We start from the raw sequence: 21,296 nt of genomic DNA on the forward strand, positions 1-21,296 counted from the left end.
TTCTTAATTTAAAGTTGTCTATATTTGATTTTAATATATTGCCTCAAATATTTATTTCCTTTCCAAAACTATATAGTATAAACAAAATACAATGGATTTCTTTACCAAGTCTCATACAGGTATCACCAAATATCTTCCAGTTTACCCGACTGTGCCATAATAAATATTGTTTTCTAGTTGGGAAACACTGCTACAGGTAGATTTGCGTCTTTAATATGTTCTGTTACTCAATATTTTCTAGTTTAATTATAGACTAATTACAGACTATAATTATATATTATATGCTATATATGAAACACATTATATTATTATATATATTAAGAGAAGTCTTAATATGTATTACTGTTTTCCAAAAGAAACAAGGTAAGTCTAGACAACAAACGTTATCTGGAAAATGTTAAAACTAAGTTATTTCCTCACTCCTCCTCTGCCTCTTGAAAATCTTGGACTATTATTCTAGAGGACTAACACTATTCTTTCTCTAGACCTGAATGGTTTCACAGTATCCCCTTTGTAATAAATCATTGAGCACATTGTTTTATGTACTTCAGTGTGCATATTTTGTTTCACAGTAACAAAAGGTTTTAAAAGATTGTTTTCTAAGACTAAAGAGATATGGCAAGCTACAGATCTGTGAACATATTCTTACTTCCTGCTAGTACTAGCCTTGCTCTTATTGCTCACCAAGAAAACTTAATAAATGATTAACTGGGCAGTTGGGAGCAGTCATGAAAGGTCTAACACCCACTTGATAATTGATAATAGAAACAGTCTTCTTCAGCTTCTGAATTATCTTGTTTTCTATATAAATTATTCAGATGAATCAAATACTATTAAAACTTAATGGTGAGAATTGGCACTTCTAATTCATGATATAAAGTATATCACTAATAGACCTGGAGATTATTACTCTGATCCACATAACTGGTTAGGGCTAGCCCTTGACATGACAGAGTTAAGATGGATTTTACATCTATTTGCACCCCTCGCTTTGGCAAACATTCATTTCTTCTGCAAAGGAATTGTGAAATTGTGGCAAATAAGCTCCCTTAGATAAAATTCAGATAATTTCAGAATAAATTCGTGAATATATGTATTTCAAAGTTTAGATGGTAAGATCGTCTTCTTACTGTGAGAATTCAGTTTGTTTTATTAAGCTCATCAACCAAATGTTTATTCTGGGCTTGTAGGGTGCTGTGTTTAAGACAAATGCCTCATTAATGAGACAATGGCTTGAATGCCAACAGTGCCAAACTGATTTAATTGAACAATAATAAGAAAGGGGGAAACATATTCCTGCTCTAACCATACGTACCATTATTCAATATTTGCCACAGGTTTCTTATGCTTTGTTAGCACACAGATAGCATCTGTCTGCTGTGATAATGAAATACCATAGGGAGTTTAAGGCCACAACTCAGGCTGAGGCATGTAGGGAAAAGAAGACTGCGCGCTCAGCCATCAACACACATTTGAATTTACGGAAGAGCTGTCAGTCTGAGCTAGTTTCACAACATGTCATGAGAGAGTAACTCACATTATCGTAATACGGTTAACTGCATCACAAGGCTTACTAACACTGGAATTTGTTTTTGTTAAGAAATTTTATGTTTAAAGAAATTATCAGCCTAGTCAACATTTTTGCAAACATGGAGAATTTTTCAAAAATGAAGAATTAGCACTACTCAGTCTCAACCTCCACAAAGTCTCCTCTCATTTGCTTCCTGTAAGGACTGTCTCTGGCTTCCTTTCTCAACAAGCTCATATGCCCTCTCCATTTTAACCTTTTTCTTATCTCTTTCTCTAGAATAGGCTGCGCCCCCCGGCGGTTGGGAGTTTAAAAAAGAAACCTTTCCAAGATGAGACTCTAAAGCCACTACAATTTTACTTTTGGTCTGAGTCCAACGCGTTCCCACCAGCTCAACATAAGTAGTCACGATCATAAACCTAATTACATTTCCTCCCTGAGGTCAGTTTCCTATTTTTTAATTTAAAAGACAGGAAAGGCACAAGTCAACAGAGAAACAGCTCGGGTCTGGCTAGATGCAGAAGAGCGGCAGTCCTTAGGACTCAGGAGGAAGGACAACTCCCGCCACAGGCGCCTGTGGCGCTGTCCACTCCTCGGTGCTGAACACCCCCCCACGCCGGCGTTTCCCGCCAGGTTCAAGCGCTCGGAATCAGAACAGGTTCAGCCATGGTAGACCAAACTCACTACCCTCACTCGGTGGGCGGGGGCGGGGGCGGGTGGAAGGGTTCATTTAAATGTTGCTTATTCTCTTTCCAGGGAAAACATTCTAACGCACAGACATTGTGTATTTCATGGGAAAGTAATGGCACAGCTTCAGTTCAAGACCATAGTGAAGAGCTCTACTGAAGGAAAAATAGAAGTTCAGAGTTGACGAAACCTGCTCTTTCTCTCTCTGAATTAACACAACAGCCTTTGGGTCCCCAGACCCCCTGTTGATGAATAGAGAATATAATTTTCTGTTTTAAAAATCATGTGATTAACAATTTTTCTGATAAGCACTGGGTGATACTGATTTTTTCGTCTGGAATGGAATTACAAATGTTGTTTTACTGAAACTGAGAAACAGAAAAGAAGTAAACTTGTTAATTAAAGTGGTTTGAATTAAATACATTTTAAGAAGTATTCTTAAAATTGTCTTCCAGACATCCTCATTTTCTTAGGCAATTTAGGTCAGAAACGGGCAATAGAACCTTCCCTCTTCTCTGCTCTACCAGACTGTCTGATTTGAAAGACTTAAGACGCCTGTTCTTAAGACACCTGTTCACAGCAGGTGCTGATATCCACAGGACCATTATTAGACGACTCTCCTCTCTTCCTCCCTCCCTCCCTCCCTTGACACACGAGATAATCAAGTAAATATAAAGAAAACGGACAGAAGAGAGGGAAAGTATGCTGCACTACCAGCCTCGGGTTCTTGGGAGTTACATTCAAAAGAAGCACTTTCTCACAGCTACAGAATTTATGGTCACACAGTGAGCCGACTTAACGGATCCCAGCAAACCCTTCTTTCCTTTTCATAAACTCTAGCTTCTTATTTTAGCGGCTTCTCCACCCCGCCGGGAATACCATCCAGATCTTCGTCCAGGTAGATCTGACGTCAAGAGATGGCTTTCGTCGATTTGACGTGTAAACACTCATTTCCATTCCGGCTCGGAAGGGCTGGGGCTCTCTACTCAGCCTGGAGACCGAAGCATTGCACTGAGCGCTCGTCGCCGCCCAGCCTCTCCTCGCAGTGCAGTCCAGAGTGAGGAGTGGTCGCGAGCCGGAGGGTGAAAAGAGAGAGTCTTTCTGCCTCTTCTACTTTAGCGCGAGCGAGTGTATAAGCCATGGAGAGAAGAGCCTGGACTCTGCAGTGCACTGTTTTCGCTCTCTTTTGCGCTTGGTGTGCACTGAATGGTGTAAAAGCGAAGAGGCAATTTGTGAATGAATGGGCGGCAGAGATCCCTGGGGGACCAGAGGCAGCCTCGGCCATAGCCGAGGAGCTGGGCTATGACCTTCTGGGTCAGGTAAGAGTTTGCACTTTCAAGAAACTTTCTGGGGCCCGAGGGGACAGGCGGGACTGAACGCGATCTCCCAAGTGGGAGTCCCAGGTTGCACTCTCCAGAGCTCAGGGGCAAAGAGCAGGAGCTTCTCCAGCTCCCCGCCTCTGGCGCGCTTGTACAGGGAAAAGGCTTGCATTATTTATTGTTTGGGCTGGGCGCAGCCAGGCAGAAGGAAGCCGCTGCAGCTGGGTAGAGCCTGTTCTTGCTGTTGTCCGCTCTGGCATTGAAATCAGTTCCCGCGCGGTTTGGAAGAAAAATCCCTCCACGTTTGTTCACGGAACTTGTGATGCTCGCAGGCTCTTAGCAGCCGAGCGCCCCCGGGAGAGGTAGTGCGCTCTGTCCCCTGGGACCTAGTGGGTCTGCGTCAGGCGCCCGCTGTTTCCTTCATTTCAATATGGCAGCATCAGCTCCAAGACCTGCTTCAAGGGCCAAACGGGCCCGGAGAGGTCCGCAGGCAGCCTTTGGGGGCACGCCCATGGCTTTGGGAGAGCGCCAGCGGCCAAAGTCTCTGGACCCAGAGGCTGGGGGTCGGCGGAGTGCCTGGGGAGCTGGTGGAAGAAGAGGTGGGCGACAGAGGGAGCAGCTCTACACGCCCCTACCGGGAGCTCCAGGTTTTCAACCGGAACTTAGAAAGTGCGAGCTTCACAACTTTGCTGGGTCAGTCGCCCTGAAGGGTCAAGCTGATGAACTGACTGTAAAGATAGGATTTCTTTCTTGCTCCTCAGCTAAATGCGTAATAGCTTCCCTGGGGCTTTCAGCTTGTAATGGCAATTGCTGCCTGTACGAGCGAGGACTGGGTTAATACATAGGCTGTTTAGCTGTGAGATTCCAGCGGAACCACAGCGGGTGTGAGTTCAAATCTAAGCTTTTCTTTTCTTTAGCTTAGAATTGAGCTCCCTCCCCTTGCCTTGGAAGTTGGTGTGCACTGGAACGGGGGAAGAGGGAGTTGTAAAACGTTTTGGCGCGTTTTTTTCTGGAGGTGGTGGTAGAGATGTTGCTGAAGTCACGAATGAGTAATCGGCGTGGGCGTTAGTGATTCCACAGATCCAATCCCCTGGGAAATACGCCTTTGCTTGCCAGAGGCTTCATTCTCCAACTTTTTGAGCCAAATTGTCTTTGAAACGCTCAGCAGAAAATTCAGTACACAGACTGACTTCTCCATGTCCCAGTAGCAGACCAAGACTTTTGCTTTTGCCCAGACCATATTTTGAGCCAGGCTCCGTGTTAGTCTCAGGAATAAGAGGAAGAAAACTTTCAAGGAATCAAGAATCTAGAGGATACTGGTTTAGAAACAAATTACTGCAATTGCACATAATAGATGTAGTAATAGAAGTTATGCCTGGAGTCTCAATACTTTTTGATTGAAGGATTGATGATGAAAAGGAACTGGGGAGAGGTGAAAAGACAGTGCAGTGGACAAATCATCTGTACAGGGTTTAGGAAGAAGAATCAAATATTATCAGAAGAACATGATGAAACTGGAGAAGGCACTCCAGGCTTAGAAAACAGATTGTGGGAAACCAGGAAGATACAATGAAGACAATTTAGTAGGAAATCTGGGAACTACAAGGAATTGTTGGGATCTAAGGAAAGAGTGAGTGGAATGGAGTGAGTGAGTGGAATTGTACTGGTGGGTACTATGGGCATCATGGAAATTGTATGTATTCTATATGGGGGGGAAAATTGGGGGGCTTATTCTTGCATACATTGGGCAGCTAAATAACACTGGTAGCTGTGTGAAAGGAGATTGGATGGGAGAGCAAAAAATAAATCCCTTTTTCTTCTCTCATCTATTAGCCCCAGATATACATTCAAACATGGACCATTCAGTATGGCAATCAGTATTCTTGGAGGATGGGATGGGATAGGATCCCTTTGAGAAAGGGATGTCATAGGCACAAGAAGCTTTAATAGTAACACCATCTATATATCTATCTATATATATATATGATTTGTATATTTTCAGTAGCCATTTCCAATTAAAATGGCATTTTTAACAGGTGTTCTAAAAATAATTTTTTATAAAAGATTGATAATGCTTTCCTGATTTTGCTTATTTCTTCCTTTGTTTAAACTAATTTAGCATCACTATCCTGAGCTCCTTAAAGGTCAGGATAAAGCTAGGATTAAGGGGGGTGTTCAGAGCAATACCAGTTGATAATAGAAGCAGAGCTAAGCATCTTTTCTTATGGCTACTGATCTCTCTCCCCAACTGCATCTATAGCTTACAGCAGATTTACTCCTTGAGGTTCAGGCTTGGAGCAGGACCTAAGCATCTCTATTAAAAAATTATCTAGGTTAAGAGAACCACCAATTTAAATAATGTAATTCTTCCAAAATAACCCATTGCAATAATTTGTCTCTTAATTTTTTAAAAAATACAGGAATCTAGAGAATTTGGTAGCTTCAAATTAAGTGCTATTTTGAATAAAGGGACACTAGCTTAAAAAATAATGAATGAAGTTCTAAATAATCAAAGGTGTTGATAGTCACTCTTAGGAAGAACAACTATCCTGTATGTGGCATACTAATTATTTCCCCAAAGCCTTGAACTAGTGGAAAGTCAAATGGTCAGTACTAATAGCTTATAACAATTATCAATATGGATCCAATGGCTATATTTTATGACAACAAAATGTTTTAACTGAATTGTGGCACTGACCATATATATAACCCAAAGGATTTACCTGCTTTCCACAAATTACTGTTCTCTGACAGAATGTGTTTGATAAAATGGGTATTTTTTTTTAAAGAAACATCTACCTATACCACATTGTCACAGAGAAAACAAATGTAGTTCATGAGCCCAAGTGATAGTATGGTGAGGCTCATCTCACTCAAAACACAGAGAATAGTGGGAAGGATTCTATCAGTGTCTTCCTCATGAAGAAAAAAGTTAACTTCAAGTACAATGAATGGGCTTAAAGTTTCCTGTCTCTAAGTTAGTTGGGTTTCAATATAATTCTTATTTTGGAAAGTGAACTTTAATCTTAATTTTTTTCTTTCATAGATTGGATCACTTGAAAATCATTACTTACTCAGACATAAAAACCACCCTCAAAGGTCTCGAAGAAGTGCCCTTCATATCACTAAGAGATTATCTGATGATGATCGTGTAAGTGTCGTGGATTTATCTTTAAACTAGTAGCCTGGCTTATCTGCTTTCTTTATGATTGCCAACAACAGCAAAAGCAATCAACTGCAAATACAGTTTTTTTATCGTGATCACAATTATTTATCTGTAGTGTTTTTGTTGTTTCCATAGGGTTAGAATCACACATAATAATCCAGTCTAAGAACATGCAAGTGAATATTGAAAATCAAGTGACAGCACTAATAAAAATGTGACAATACATCTAATTAACAACTTTTATTACATGTATAGTAGGTATCAAGCACTTTAATATCCAATGTGGGGGTGTCAAAGAAATACAATATACGAACCTTGCTCTTAGGGACATTTTGGTATAACTGAAAAAACATTCTGTCATTTCTATTTGCTTTGTATATATACAGGAAGTTTGCATTTAGGCAGAGCTTTAAATCCATGTCTTCATGAAGCAAATGTTTCCATTAACTATTGTACTGTTTGATATAAAGCATTTGATCTCTCTTTATCCTGTTTGTATACATATCCAATGATTAGGCCACAGCATGAAATGTCTAGAATGAATATAGGTAACTAGTGTTGGGACAATTTGAATATATATCTAATGTACCTATTGATTTTTGGAGTCTGTTTTGAAGGTTAGCAAATATATCAATAGAAATGTTGACTATATTGGGAGTATTGAGATTTGCATACACAATGTTGCATTTTCTCAAGAATGTGCCATACTGGTGGAGATTTGTCTTGGCTGGCTTGATACCTGTATGTGTGATCTCTGTTGCCTAGGACACTAGAGAATTATGGAAGCTTTGTGAGACATAGAACATATCCTTTCAACTTCCCAGAAACAAAAGTGTGACAGAAGGTGATAAAACTTTTCAGAGTATATGAAATTCATTAACCATTTGAAATAATCTGCTATTTTGTTTGTTTGTTCTGCATCTGGTATAATTTTTTAAATGAAGACAACAAATTATGAGGGTAGGAAATGACTGGGCCTGGGTTACCAGTGTTCAAACGTAAAAGCAGCAAGCACACCCTGACAAAGAAAGTTGTTTCAGGACCACAGACAGCAACTGGCCAAAAGACATGGATCCACAGCTCACACACACCTATTGCTAGCTTTTACTCAAGTTAATGGCTATATGTGGAAGATCAAAGCAGAGACCCTGAAGATTACTTTAAGATTTTGTCCAGCGATGTCTTCCTTTTGCCATCCCAAGGCGGATGGCTGATTGTATGGGGTCTGAAAAGTAGGACAACTTCCAGCACTCTGGCTAGGCTTAGTCCTTGGGCAAAGCCAGAGAGGGATTTCCTTCTCTGCCTAAATGCATGCTTGACATTAATACATGAGGAAGTCAAACTGACTTCCCTTCTTATCTTCATAGAGGAAAACTGGACAGAGTGGAGCATACTTGTTATTACCCTAAGTATCTCCCTAAAATGAACAGATGACCCAGTTCTACCCTTTAGATATTTCCTTTATAGTTGATTTTGGGGGAAATCTCAAGGCATAATGAAGAAGAGCTGAGAATTTATTCTCCAAAATAATTAATAAGGAGTCTATATAATCCTGTGAAAAATTATCCCCAGAATAATTTTATTTCAGGAAAAATCCTAGAACCCATAGAAGCTAGCAGTGAAAGTTTAGACTAGATTATCTTCAATGCTCTTTCCAAATCAAAAGGCTTACTTACAATACCTGATACCTATTACATGCATAATAGACCACCAATTTGCTGTGCTGTGTTTGGTCTGCTCTTTTAGAGATTAATATGGAATTTGGAGTTAATGACATTAATCATAACACTGTTTCCAACAACTGGAATTTTATTTGATCAGATGGCAGAGTGCCTCTTCTTATATTTCTTTTTTTTTAAAATTGCTTTTGATTTTCATTGTATTGCATTTTTTTGATTGGGGATAGTATTTTTTCCAATTAGCCTTCTGAAATACAGCACTAGGCTATCTTTACATGTCTGTTAATGAAATCTCCAACTGTAAGTGACTCTCTCCCTCAAAGATTAGTACTCGTTCCCTAGCAGCCAGCTTCCAAAGACCAACTCAGATAACAGGCAGTATATTCCAAGCATTGATGTATTTTCAGCCAAAACAATTAAGCTTGAAAATACAGGCACTTTAAAAATAAATTATACTGACTAATTTCTAGCTCCCAGGTCCCTCCCTGTGTTTATAATAGGTTTGCAGTATATCTTCTAATTGAAAATTGGGGACAGTCTGAGTGGATGGTTTTATCCTTTAGTTGCAAATTATTTTTCAGTTTTTATTTTTGGATCTGACTCATGAGTATTTTCACATTAGCAATATCCCACGACACAGTAGACTAGCATCATGTGTAGAACAGAGAGGATGGGTTTGGGTAGGAAACAGTTATGTTGCCCAGCAAAATAAGAGCGTGGTATTATCTCATAATGAATACAACTAGAATGCAGCCCCTCACACTCTCAGGGCCTCAAGTATAACAGGATTATGCCATAAATATGGGGCAGGTGATTATTGTATTGTCAGATCTTTTCATATAATACACAAGACTAAATTAATGGTAAGTGTAAGTGGTCAGTAGTATTCATCATCCCCCTGAATCTGTTTCTCATATTAAATACTCACAGGCCACAAGTTGAAGCACAAGGGAGCTGGAGTCTCAGATCTGTGTTGACACAGGACTTTCTTATTTTGTGTAACATTTGCAATTTCTACCTTTTGCGTGTAAAGACAGAGAATTAAGCTGTAAGAGCACGTTAACAGCAGTCTCTGGGATCTCTTAGCTGGTTGACTCATTCCATGAAAATGGACACATTTTCAGCTACAGAGCCCTGGAACTTCAATATAAAAATGGGTATTATGGTCCATTTGCTGATTAAAGCAGGCTGAATTTTTACTTCCCTGTAATCACAGTGTAAATAATTTGAGGGTATCATCACTTAACTGACTGTTTCTCCTCCCCCTAGAGGTACAAGAAATATTCATCTCCTCAGTAGGCAATCCCTTCTCACTGAACTACCAGTTTAATCTGTAGTCAAATGAAAACATTGTGGAGCTGCTTGAACTTTGATGGGGAGGGTACTGGAACTGAGGGAAGATGATTACACAGAGATGGCTATTTGTTGATTTTCTTACTATAAAACTCCTTGTAGGTGATATGGGCTGAACAGCAATATGAAAAAGAAAGAAGTAAACGTTCAGTTCTGAGAGACTCAGCACTAAATCTCTTCAATGATCCAATGTGGAATCAGCAGTGGTACTTGGTAAGTACCTACAAAAGGACTGTGTAGGACCTGGTTATTTATTTTGCTACATATACAAAATAGATTTTTTTAAATGAAGGGAATTCATCAGAAGGCTATGTTACTCCAGAGACTAGGACTGATGGGACCTTCCATGACCTGGATCTTTTGTTTTACCAGGTGAGAATATCTGAAACACAGATCTTTATCTGCTATGAGGGGAGAGAGTCTGTTGCCTTCTTCTCTTCTCTAGCTTATCTAGAGTAAGTGCAGATGCACCACATCTTGCAAGTTGAGAGTTCTAAAGCAATACTCATGACCAAATTGCATTTGGTCGAAGTTACTCTTGAGAATTCTTTAAATCACCCAAAGAGTGCAGAGAATATGATTCAGTACATACAGCCCAAAGTGGCGATTCTTACATGTTTACAGGGGAGAATTTCTCAACTAGAAAAAAAGACATCTATTTATAGATGTCTAGACTTGCAAACCATTCCACCTTTAAAATTGTTACCAAATCCTTATTGGCATGTGGAAGTTGAGTGGAGAAATTGTAAGTGTACCTGCCTGTCTTCAGAGTGTTCTCTCTTCTCTTCTAACATTAAATCTCTATGGTAGCAATACATGTAAGGGAAGTATTTATTATTGAGAATATTATGAAAGATATTTTTCATGACAGCCACAATGTAAGGCTTAGACTTCCTTTGGCATAATAGATGGGAACGGGGATCAATTCCTCTTGACACTCTCTTAACCTAAGCAGTACTCACTCATTACAGCAGAAGAGACTCATTAGCTAATATTTGTGTATTTACCGTGTGCCAAGTGCTATTCTAAGTGTTTGAGATGAATTACGTCATTTAGTTCTCACAACATTATGCTATAGATACAGTAATCACACCCATTTAATAGGTGAAGAAACAGAGACATGGGCAAGTTGAGTAATTTGCCAAAATCACATAGTTAATAGTGGTGGGGACATTATGCATGACTCCAGAGGCCACATTTTAATAACTACACCCTATGAGTGACTTGTGCCTGACAAAGAGGACTTCTCTGGCTTTGGCCAGGAAAGTTGTATGTAGATGTATGTAGTTTCAGTCTCCTGCTATTTAGCTTTATGTTGGCCTAGTAATTTCTTGCTTTCCCCCATCTGTTTCTGCAGAGCATAAGCCAGGAGACAATCCATTTATTGATGTTTTTTATTATCGTTATTTATACATGTCTTATTGGCCCCTTCACCAGAAACCTGGTACTCTTCTAATGCATTTCTCTCAAATGCTTGGGAATGTGCTCATATCTGTGTTCCCTTACTGTCCAGCTCTTCTTCCCTACAGTCCCACATACTGTAACTATAAAAAAATTCACCTGGAAAAGAAAATCCAGATCTCCACTCATAAATACTTGCTCCCAAATTCACTCAGACTTGGAAATAGACAATTAATTTGCAAGTCCCAGTGAGACTACAGCCACATTGGCGTTCTACATTTGGCTTTTTCTTTTAGAAAAATTATAAAAAGTTATAAAAGCATGAATGGCTGTGAACCAGGCAATGTAAAGTAGGTTCAATAAGGCAATGGAGCCTCAGAATTTTGGGGGCAAAACATGGGAGAGCAAAGAAAGCTTTGGTAGAGGAAAAGCTTGAGCACGTCATTATAAATTAAAGAAACTTAGGGACAAACTTCATCAAAGCCACTTAGCTCACTGAAAAGGAGCATAGGGTGATTCATTGTTTTGAGTGATTTTCCATTGCAACAATTGGAAGAAGGGCAGCACTCTGATGATTCACTTGGCCCTACCCTCAACTTTGTTTTTTATTTCACCTAATTACATTCTAGAGAGTAGAGTGACCCTAGGAGAAAGACGAATGGGTCTGCAGACTGGAAATTCTTGTCTTATTTTGCATCAAGCAAATCATGATTTTACCAGTTCATCTTCATTTTTCTTTATCAGCAAGATACTAGGATGACTGCAGCCCTGCCCAAGCTGGATCTCCATGTGATACCTGTTTGGCAGAAAGGCATCACCGGCAAAGGAGTTGTTATCACTGTACTGGATGATGGCTTGGAGTGGAATCACACAGACATTTATGCCAATTACGTGAGTCTGGACCCTCCCATGACTGCAACTCAGGGAGCTTTCTACATGGGTATGCAGTTGGGGTTTTCCTTCCCCCGTGTGGGAGGCTGCTCTGCTGTTGGCCCTGGGAATGATGGGCCAGTGTTTTGCTACTTCCCTCACCCTTTTGCCAGCCCATATGAACTTGTTTTGTGTCACGTGTGGTTGGAAGAATTCAGTAGAGCCAAGGATTGTACAAAAGCATGTGTGTTGGGGATGGATGGAGGCACCTATGCCAACTAGATTATTAAAAGCCATTCAGATTCTATGGTACTCAGTATTTTGTACATTAAGCAATCAAATCATCTCTGACATTGTGAAGTTATATGAATGTGATTCCTTCTGTGAGTTCAAAGTATATACCACACAGTGCAAAAATGACAAGCTGAGAAAAGGGAATTAGAAATTAGAAATGGGAAATAAGTAAATGAAAACAATTCAATTATCTCTGAAGTTTTCCAAAATGTGTTTCATCTTTAAGATTGTCCCTTGCCTTTCTCTCATCCTTTCCACTCATCCACCATTCCCCAGCTAGAGAGCAAAGGAAAAGGAAAATGAGAGATGAAAAAAATTAGCAGAAAGTAGGATTATTTAAATATATGGAAAATATGAAGAAGTAGCAGTAGTGGTGATTGAATTCCCATGGGAGGAATGTTTAAGTTCAGCAGTTTGGTTGGAAAATGGGGTGGGACCTGGAAGCTTGTCTTGAATTTCAAACACACTTTTGAAATTAAATTCCATGTTTATTTAGTGTAACTGGGCAGGCCAAAGGAGCTCCCTGTGGACCTGAGCTCTACCCCATAGCCACCTCTCTGCATACCTATATTGATAAGAGAGATGAGTGTCAAAGTGTTGCTAAGTGTTGCTAACTTCTCTGGGCTTCAGTTTTCTCATTTGGAAAATGAGGTAACTGAACCAAGTAAACTCTGATTTCTTCTAGTTCTAACATCCTATGAACTTCCGTGAGCTACAGGTTTGGCAGCATTCACTGGGAACTGGATGCTAGCTCGCTTGTCTAGGAACATAATCTCTGCCTGGTTTATGGGTGTAATAAATGATCAGCGACTGGGCCAGAGATTGTAAAATGCAGACTTTTGAGCTATCACCCACAAGTAGGGATAGAAGGATTAGGAAATGCTGCTTTTTTATGATGCTACAATGTTATGTTTGTCATCTCTTTAGGATCCAGAGGCTAGCTATGATTTTAATGATAATGACCAGGATCCATTTCCCCGATATGATCCCACTAATGAGAACAAGTGAGTAAATGTGGATTTGGAGGTGGGGGACATGTATTTTTAAATGTTTTTATCTTTTTTTGAGAAAATTATATTATAAATATGATCCATATTTCAGCTCTCAGAAAATATTCATGAACACTATCCATACCACAATATTTTGTTGCTTTTAAAACAGAAACCAAAGCTACTATTTTTATATTCCTATTAGTTGATAGAACCATTTTTCAGTTAAACTTTCTTCTTATATTATGAAATGATTAACTGTTACTGAATCATAATAGGTTTAGGGAAAATGTTTGGAACATAATGAAAAACCTTCATGCCATAAAAACCTTGAGCCCATCCTCTCTGTCCTCAGTTCCTCTGTGAATAGTTTACTATTTATTAGCAGCGCGGTTGTTGTCACTCGTGGAAAGAATACAGATGACCAAGGTGACAATCCGATGACCTCCTGTGGTGGCCACAGCCATGCTCACCAGCCCCTCAGAGGGGCATGGCCAGACACCAGGCAAAAGAAACGTCCCCTGAGGGCTGGCCCTTACATCTAACAGTGTCTGCATCATTGGACTGGTTAGTAGCCTGTCCAGAGTTCCTGCTGGGTGCTCTAAAGCTAAAGGGAAGAAAAAGAGAATGTCTCTGACTTCTAAATTAACTCTTCAAAGCAGCTACGGCTGATGAGGGAGGCCAAGAGCCAGACCGACCAAAGCAAGAAGCCAAGTAAAGACCCAGAAGCAAGAGACATTTTAACCTTCTTTCCTCGCCACCCCCCCCCCACCAGGCATGAGGCCCCAAGTGTCCATGCCCATGTGAGAAATCATCTTTGTGCATAATGAGATCTCTCCACACTTCAAGGGGACATTCACACTTCCCTCTTCCTTTGGTCTACCCAGAGAAGTCCTGCACCAAAATAGATCAAAGCTAATGCAAAATTAGGGCTTGTTGCTACAGGTGAGGATGAAAAGAGCAAACAACAAAAAGTTTTTGTGGGTGCCACATGAAGTGGTTCCCTCTTCTCTCTGTATGGCTTTCTCTCTCTTGGACTATTACCCAATTTGGGCCAGTTAAGTTCTCTCTCTCTCACTGTCTCTCTCCCTCACTCTCACTTACCATCTCCTTTTCTCTCTTATTCTGTCTCAGAATTCCCATGTGGCTTGTGCAATATTGACCTAAAGTTTTCTTTGGGTGGTCCCCCCTTTTAGAAGGCCAACAAGCCCCAGGAAGGGAGGTTGAGGCTCATGGACTTGGCCTCAACTTCTGGGTATATATTTCTGCCTTGGAGAGAAGAGGGGAATGGAGGAGGGTTCCAAGGTTTTCTTTCAATAGAATTTACCTCTAGGGTTTATTTCTTAAAGGGGTTAACCACAAACACCCACTAGTAACAATATAACAGGAACTTCATGGGGCACCCCTGGAGGAAAGCAGTATGTCTCAGGAACTTACAGCAGATCCCCCAGACAAACTTTCAGCAATATTTTGAGTCAGGGCAGTGCACGAACTAAAGGAATCGCTGCTCTTTTAGAGCGTGACCTGTAATGGAGCCTGGCTGGTAGTCATGGCTTTGCCAATTAGTATCGAGGGTGACCTTGAAGAAATCACTTACCTCTCTGTCTTTATTTTTTCATCTCCTAAAATAGGTGACAAAGCACCTTTTCTCTACCTTCCTGAAAGGAATTTCTTAAGGAAATGCTTTGAAGAAGGCGACACCCTTCTTAGAAATAAGTAATAGAAGCAACTCTCATTCCATCCCCTTAGTCAGGATTAAGAGGGAAATCTGCTCCCAACTGCATGGGTACCTTCCTAGGCAGTGTAACCTGTTCTGGCCCCAGAATCCAGTGCAGGTAATAACTTGTGTGGTGTCTACATGAATAGACATGTAGGGGAATACTTGGTGAAGTGATACTCTCTAGAGTTTCTCTACTCATGAGAAGAGGGACTCAGATTTTCCTCTTCCCTCCCTAAAAGAAGGAATCTTACATGACAGTATTTACAGTAGCTACCTTTCTCCCAACTCATGGAGCTCCAGAGGTCTTTAGGAAGCAGTGCATATAGTGGTATGTATTTTGTACCTGAAAACTCAAAACATAGCCTGCCATAGACCTTCCACATAACATAGAATTAGTGTAGCATAGCCCAACAGCCAGATACTTAAGAGCAGATTTTGCACCTAGATTTAAATCAAATATTAGATCCACCTCTTAATAATTGAGTGGTCTTGAACAAATTATCTTTGTGTCTCAGTTTTATCATTTATTATAAAGGGATAATAATAGATCATTTCATTGAGTTAGTTTGAGGATTAAATTAGTTTATATATGTAATTAGTTTGACCAGGATAGTGCCTAGTCCATAGAAATAGTTAAGGGTTTGCTCTGATGATGACAATGACACTACTGATGGTGGTCTTCTCATTTAGTAACTAAGGTGGACCTCCTTTCAGTGAGAAATAAGCATGACCAGAATGTCATCCCACAGGAAGAGAAGCAGAGACAAGTCAATTTTCTGAGCCAATTCAGAATCTGCTGTTTGAAAATTACACAATAAGCAACTACCTTTCAGGGTCCTCGAGACTGTCAGCCAAAAAGATAGCATCCCTATTATTTATCAAAAGGTGTAATAAAAAATAGAGTTACCCTCCTGGCATGTTGTCAGAATAAGTCCCTTAGGTTTGAAAATAAATGGTCTCATTTTGTCTCAGCCTTTATAGCAGTTGGAGACCTACTATCTCCCAGTTCCAAGGGTATTATCTCTCCAAACTATCTGTGTTGCTGCTGTTCTCTTTATAACTATGTAAATGCGATTAATAGCTGCACTTGAATTTTTCTTGCAAACCAAAAGGGAAATCACTGAATAATAAAATCTTAAAAGTGCAGGTAATGCTTACCTATTAAGCTGGCATGAATCTGTATTCAGAATTTCAACACCAATTACAGATTTTTTTTCTAGTTAAATAACATGTGTGACAAGGATATTTTAACCAGTATAATAGTAGTCTTTAAACTATCCTGTGGTATAATTTTTTAAAAATCAGTTTGTTTAAATGCCAGTTACTACCATTGTTCTAAGATAATAGAAGGTTCTTTTATCTCAGAGCCTGATTTAAGGGAAGAAAAAAAACTGCAGATCTATAAACAATGCCATAGAGCCACTTTGATAAAGTCTTCCCTTTTTATCTAGTGTGGAGGTGGGAAGTAAAGATAAGAGGAAGAAAAAATATCAGCCACCAATTGTGCAGTGATCCTCCTGCACCTTTCAAGATAATAGTCCTCAGTATGTAAGAAGAGATAAATTAATACGTGGTGTCACAATGCATGATTTTTAGGACAGAGGTACAAACACAGGGGATGTTTGCCAACAGGTTGATCCTGTTGGCTCAGGATAGAGAATTTGCTATCCGGGGCTCTCTCTCTTATTCTGTGTAAATGGAAATACAGGCAGTGATGATTTCTGGGCCCACATTTTCCAGAGGTTGACTACTGAATTTCTCCTTTTACAAAAGGAAAAGAGAGCTGATCCATCAAAGAAACATAAGGTGCCTCCTATGTGTTCAATGTGCACACATTTCTCAGGGAATGGGTGTGTTGGTCAGCACAGCTTCAGTTGCAAGTAGAGAAACCTACTCAAAGAATAAAATGTGGGTTTAACCAAAAATTCACCCAGGGGATGCTTCAAATATGGCAAGATCCAGGAGCTCAAATAGTATGCCATCAAGATGCTGCTCTGTCTCTATCTCCTAGCACTGCTCACCTCCACTTAGCTTCATTTTCAATAGGGTCTTACCTGGCAGGAAGATCCACATGGAACTTAAAACTGAAGATTCTGGTTCTCTTCTCCAGAATCTGCATCAGTCCTTAAAAGCTGTCTGGGAGAAGGAGCCTCATGACAGAAAGAATCACAAGACTGAGGAAGGGCCGTTTCCTAGGAGAAAAGGCTAGGAGACAACAAAGCAGATACCTGCTGCATTAGGAAGACCCCAAATTGAAGATAATTACATTATTCTGACTTAGGATTCCTATCCAGTATTAACATGAAGAAGCAAGAACATCACAATGGAAGAAACCCAGGAAATCATCTTTGGTACTGCAGTTAAAAAAAAAAAAAGTTAAGTGAAACAATTATTTTGGATGGCCCAGCCAATTTAGAAGTTTTTATATTCCATGCTGAGCTTAATTAATAGGTATCTAGGTGGTAGTGTCTAAATTTAGCTGGATGAAAGAGTTGCTCAGAGCTAACCATTCTTCTCTTTTCCTGTGTGTCAACATATCTGGTCAATGGCTTCTCCAAGGCACCAGCAGCCTTCTCCCCTGCTCCCAGGTGCTTCACAGTGCAATAAATCCTGCAATAAATTCACATTGAGGTTCTCTTGAATTACTGGCCCTCCTGAGGTCAGGGGGCTGGTGGGAAAAGATAATAATTATCTCCAGAATTTTAGACTTGATGTTTTCATGTGGACCTTGGTCTATTCTAGAGATTTGATTTCTCCCAACAAAGTCTGAAATGATAAATTACCCTCTTTCTGTGATTGCAAAACCAGTCAGGCTTCTGGACCCAATAGGAGGTGCAGAAGTACCTGGTTTCCGAATTAGCCTTGTTAAAGTAGTGCATTGTTCAAACTAGCATCTTGTCAAAATCCCAGACTCTTCTTGGTACCAGAAAACCATCAATGTTTTAGTTTGTCATATGGTTAGAGCAAGAGAGGAGGGCTGGAGAAGGGACTCTGTTCTGCATTTCCTATTACGGATGGTCCAGGATGACCTCATCCAAGAAAGTCACTGTGGAGAAGTGAGGAGGCACTTCACCACTAATAAGTGTGGTTCAGAAGCCATTTCTCTGAAACGGTTTCTGAGAGTGTCAGAGTTTCTCATAATAGTATCCATAGCTAATGCTTCCTGAGTTTTTACTATACACCAGCCACTCTTCTAAGTGCTCTACATACAATATCTTATGTGATGCCACAATGCATTGAGGACAACTAACTTAGTCAAGGTCAGAATGGTAGTTAGTGACAGAAGCTAGAATTTGAACTCTCATGTTTTGGCTCTAGTACTTGTGCCCTTCATCTGAAACTGATGGGAAGAAAACTAGCAACAGGCAGACAAAAGTTAATATATCCATGCACCATGGACTCATGGGCAAAGCAAATGTTTGTCCTCGCTTATGTTTCATACTTCTTATTTTTTAATCCTCAGACATGGAACCAGATGTGCAGGAGAAATTGCCATGCAAGCAAATAATCGCAAGTGTGGAGTTGGAGTTGCATACAATTCTAAAGTTGGAGGTAAAGCAGAGGGTTGCTCCTGTAGTTTTGCACTTCAATTTGAGTCTTTCATCACAGGATGTCAGTGGAGAGGAGAGGGGGTGCTTTTCAACAACCAGACGAAGAAATGAACTCTATGCAAAATTTGCTGCTGGATTTCAGTGTTACTTGCAAACAAATCAATGGATCTGGATTCCTAGAAAATGATAGCTGAATATAGCCCATACATTTTTGTGAGAGAAAAAATGGAAATGTTGAATAGCATTCAAACCAAATCTAATTCCCTCCATGTTCTGATTTAGAAGGGTTTGTTATTGAGTGCTTGCTAAGGGAACAGAAGGAGGAAGTAAATTTAGGAAAAGATACTCCCTGCCTCTCAATTCTGTATTTCTTCATTTCAGAGCAAAGAACAGTTTGAAAAAATAAAAAGATATACCTACTTTTTACATTAAGAAGCCAAAGATTATCTCTGATATCAAGAATCTAGAATCTCTAGTTGTTTCAATCATTGTCTTTATGGGGAAACATATGGTAATTTTTATCGGGGCAACTTAATAAAGAAACTATTTATAAGAGTTAAAGGAAACCAACAACAGTCAACAAATGTGGGCAGCTGTTACCACATTTAGATCTTAAGAAGCAAGGGGAAGGAAGGGGCAGTGGAAGATGGAGAGCGAAAGCTGTGGCCATAGGAGAGAACTGCTGGACAGGAGCTGTGGCCTTGACCACACCAATGGAGCTACTTTCAGGCAGGGAGGATCCCAGGGAATAAGAACCTTGCTCTCCTCTCATCCCCTGAGCTCTTGCTGCTGTCTTCAGGTGGCCGAACCCAGCGAGAAGACAAAAGAACCCACTGATGTAGTCCGTGTTCCTACAGAGAAGGGTGGAGAGTGGATCCGCAGAGACTCAGAAAGAATGTAATAATTGTCCTCTTTAGACCACCTGTACCTCAGGCTTTCAATGGTTAACTTTTAATTCTACATAAATATACCTTCAATCTGGTTATGTATTCCTTTTTAGAGATCAAATGGATATATGTCCTGGCATATATAATATATCTCACACTACTAACACAGCACTGTCTTGGATTTTAAGTGTCATTCCTGTTCTTTTGATACTAGCATCATCACAGTGCCATGTTAAAAGAAACTAAGGCACAAGCACAAGTTATGTAATCACCTAGAAAAAGAATTCTCTTTCTAAGTCATGATGTACTAAGTAGCTGTCCTTTGTGAGAGAGTTATCTGATCCCTTCATTGATCCCTTCATTTTAGAGAGAAGTAATAAGAAGCAAGATTCTCAGGATAACAGCTAGTTTGTGGCAGTGTAGAACTAAAAGACATGACTTCTGGTTCCAAGTCTACTGACCTTTTCTTTTAATTATTCCATCCTTTGGTCTAGGATGGAATAAACCAAAGTGTAATATTTTTATGGTCTAGCTCTAAGTGCATTTTAAAAATAATACTTTTCACTTATTAGGCACCTACTAAATGTCCCTTACTTACCCTACAACGCATTATAAGTGGTGTATCCTAGAAGTTAACAAGACAAGATGGATTTGGGTGCCAGATTCCCAGTATTCAAGTCCCAGCTTCCCAATTTCAAGCTGCATGGCCTTGGGCAATTTACTGCCATCTTCTGGCCTCAGTCTCTCCAACTGTGAAGTGGGGAGAATTCCGGCACTCACCTCAGATGGTTGTCATAAGTACAGATGAGCTTACACGTAAGGCCTATAGAGTGGTAGCTGCAGATGGTATATCCTCAGTGCACGTGAGCTGTCATCATCCCCCTCTTACAGTTAAAGAGGCTGCATCACAGAGAGGTTAAGCGGCTTGCCCAGGATCACACAGCTAATAAATAGCACAGCTGGGATTGCCCACTCCCTGCCTGCCAAATGCATCTTTAAACAATTTTTAAAATAAATATGACTTTCACTAATCATGTCAATTACATGTTCTTTTATTTATGCCTCATAGTAAATAATAGTGTGAAAATCTGAGGCTGTGCCCTCGATTGCATTATTAGCCTGAAGTCAGGAATAACCAGGTAGCTGCCTGTATCTGTCTAAATTACTTTCGCCTTTCTGACTCTTGAATACATAAGTCTGATGATGGGTGACAGTGTGTTGGAAAGCACAAAGAGCTATCATGTCTGCCTTCTCCTGATGAAAAATGATTCCCCCTCAGGAACAAAATCCTTGGCAATGATTTCATCCTTGAGATTATTTAGAAGAAAAGGAAGCATGTTCCCTGAAAATGTTTCTTAGCAAATACACAAAAGAATGGCCTCTGGGTTATTTTTAATCAGTGTTTAGAAACAAGAGTTCTTTCCCTATTTGTTAGTTTCCTGTTGTGGGTAGACCTTTTCAAGCTGCACAGTTTCCCATACAGGGTCCTTTGCATGGCACAGGCTGGGCCACAGCCATTCATGGTATAGTCATGAGTAGATGTGTTGAGGGAGAGCTGTTTAATGTCTCTTTCTGAAAGCTATCCTGTCATTTTAGCGTTATTGGGGTTGTGAAGGTAGGTGAGACACTTTGTAATTGATGACAATCCTGGCCACTGCACAGCACATACAGTGACCTCAAAGGGGCAGACAAAGAAGCTCGTGGAGGAAGTGATTCGACCTTCTGTGCTCTAGGCAGCTAGGTCATGGGCATTTGGGACATCCGGTGGTAACCCTGTTTCTCACTCTTTTGAGAATCCTTTAAAAAACAAATATTAAGAATACTGTACCATTCTACATGTATAAACTGACAT

General features: G+C 40.0%; 1 protein-coding gene across 1 annotated transcript in view; it reads left to right on the forward strand.

Moving 5' to 3' along the window:
- Nucleotides 1–3,089: 3,089 nt before the first annotated feature.
- Nucleotides 3,090–21,296, forward strand: part of PCSK1 (proprotein convertase subtilisin/kexin type 1) — a 39,673-nt gene continuing 21,466 nt past the window's right edge. Inside the window, exons 1-6 of the mRNA XM_017650258.3 lie at nt 3,090–3,534; nt 6,581–6,685; nt 9,835–9,945; nt 11,878–12,024; nt 13,225–13,301; nt 18,470–18,558. Coding sequence (XP_017505747.1) covers nt 3,355–3,534; nt 6,581–6,685; nt 9,835–9,945; nt 11,878–12,024; nt 13,225–13,301; nt 18,470–18,558 — 709 coding nt within the window. The 5' untranslated portion in view covers nt 3,090–3,354. The remainder of the gene's footprint in view (nt 3,535–6,580; nt 6,686–9,834; nt 9,946–11,877; nt 12,025–13,224; nt 13,302–18,469; nt 18,559–21,296) is intronic.

The sequence above is a fragment of the Manis javanica genome, chromosome 1, assembly GCF_040802235.1.
Source record: "Manis javanica isolate MJ-LG chromosome 1, MJ_LKY, whole genome shotgun sequence".
NCBI lineage: Eukaryota > Metazoa > Chordata > Mammalia > Pholidota > Manidae > Manis > Manis javanica.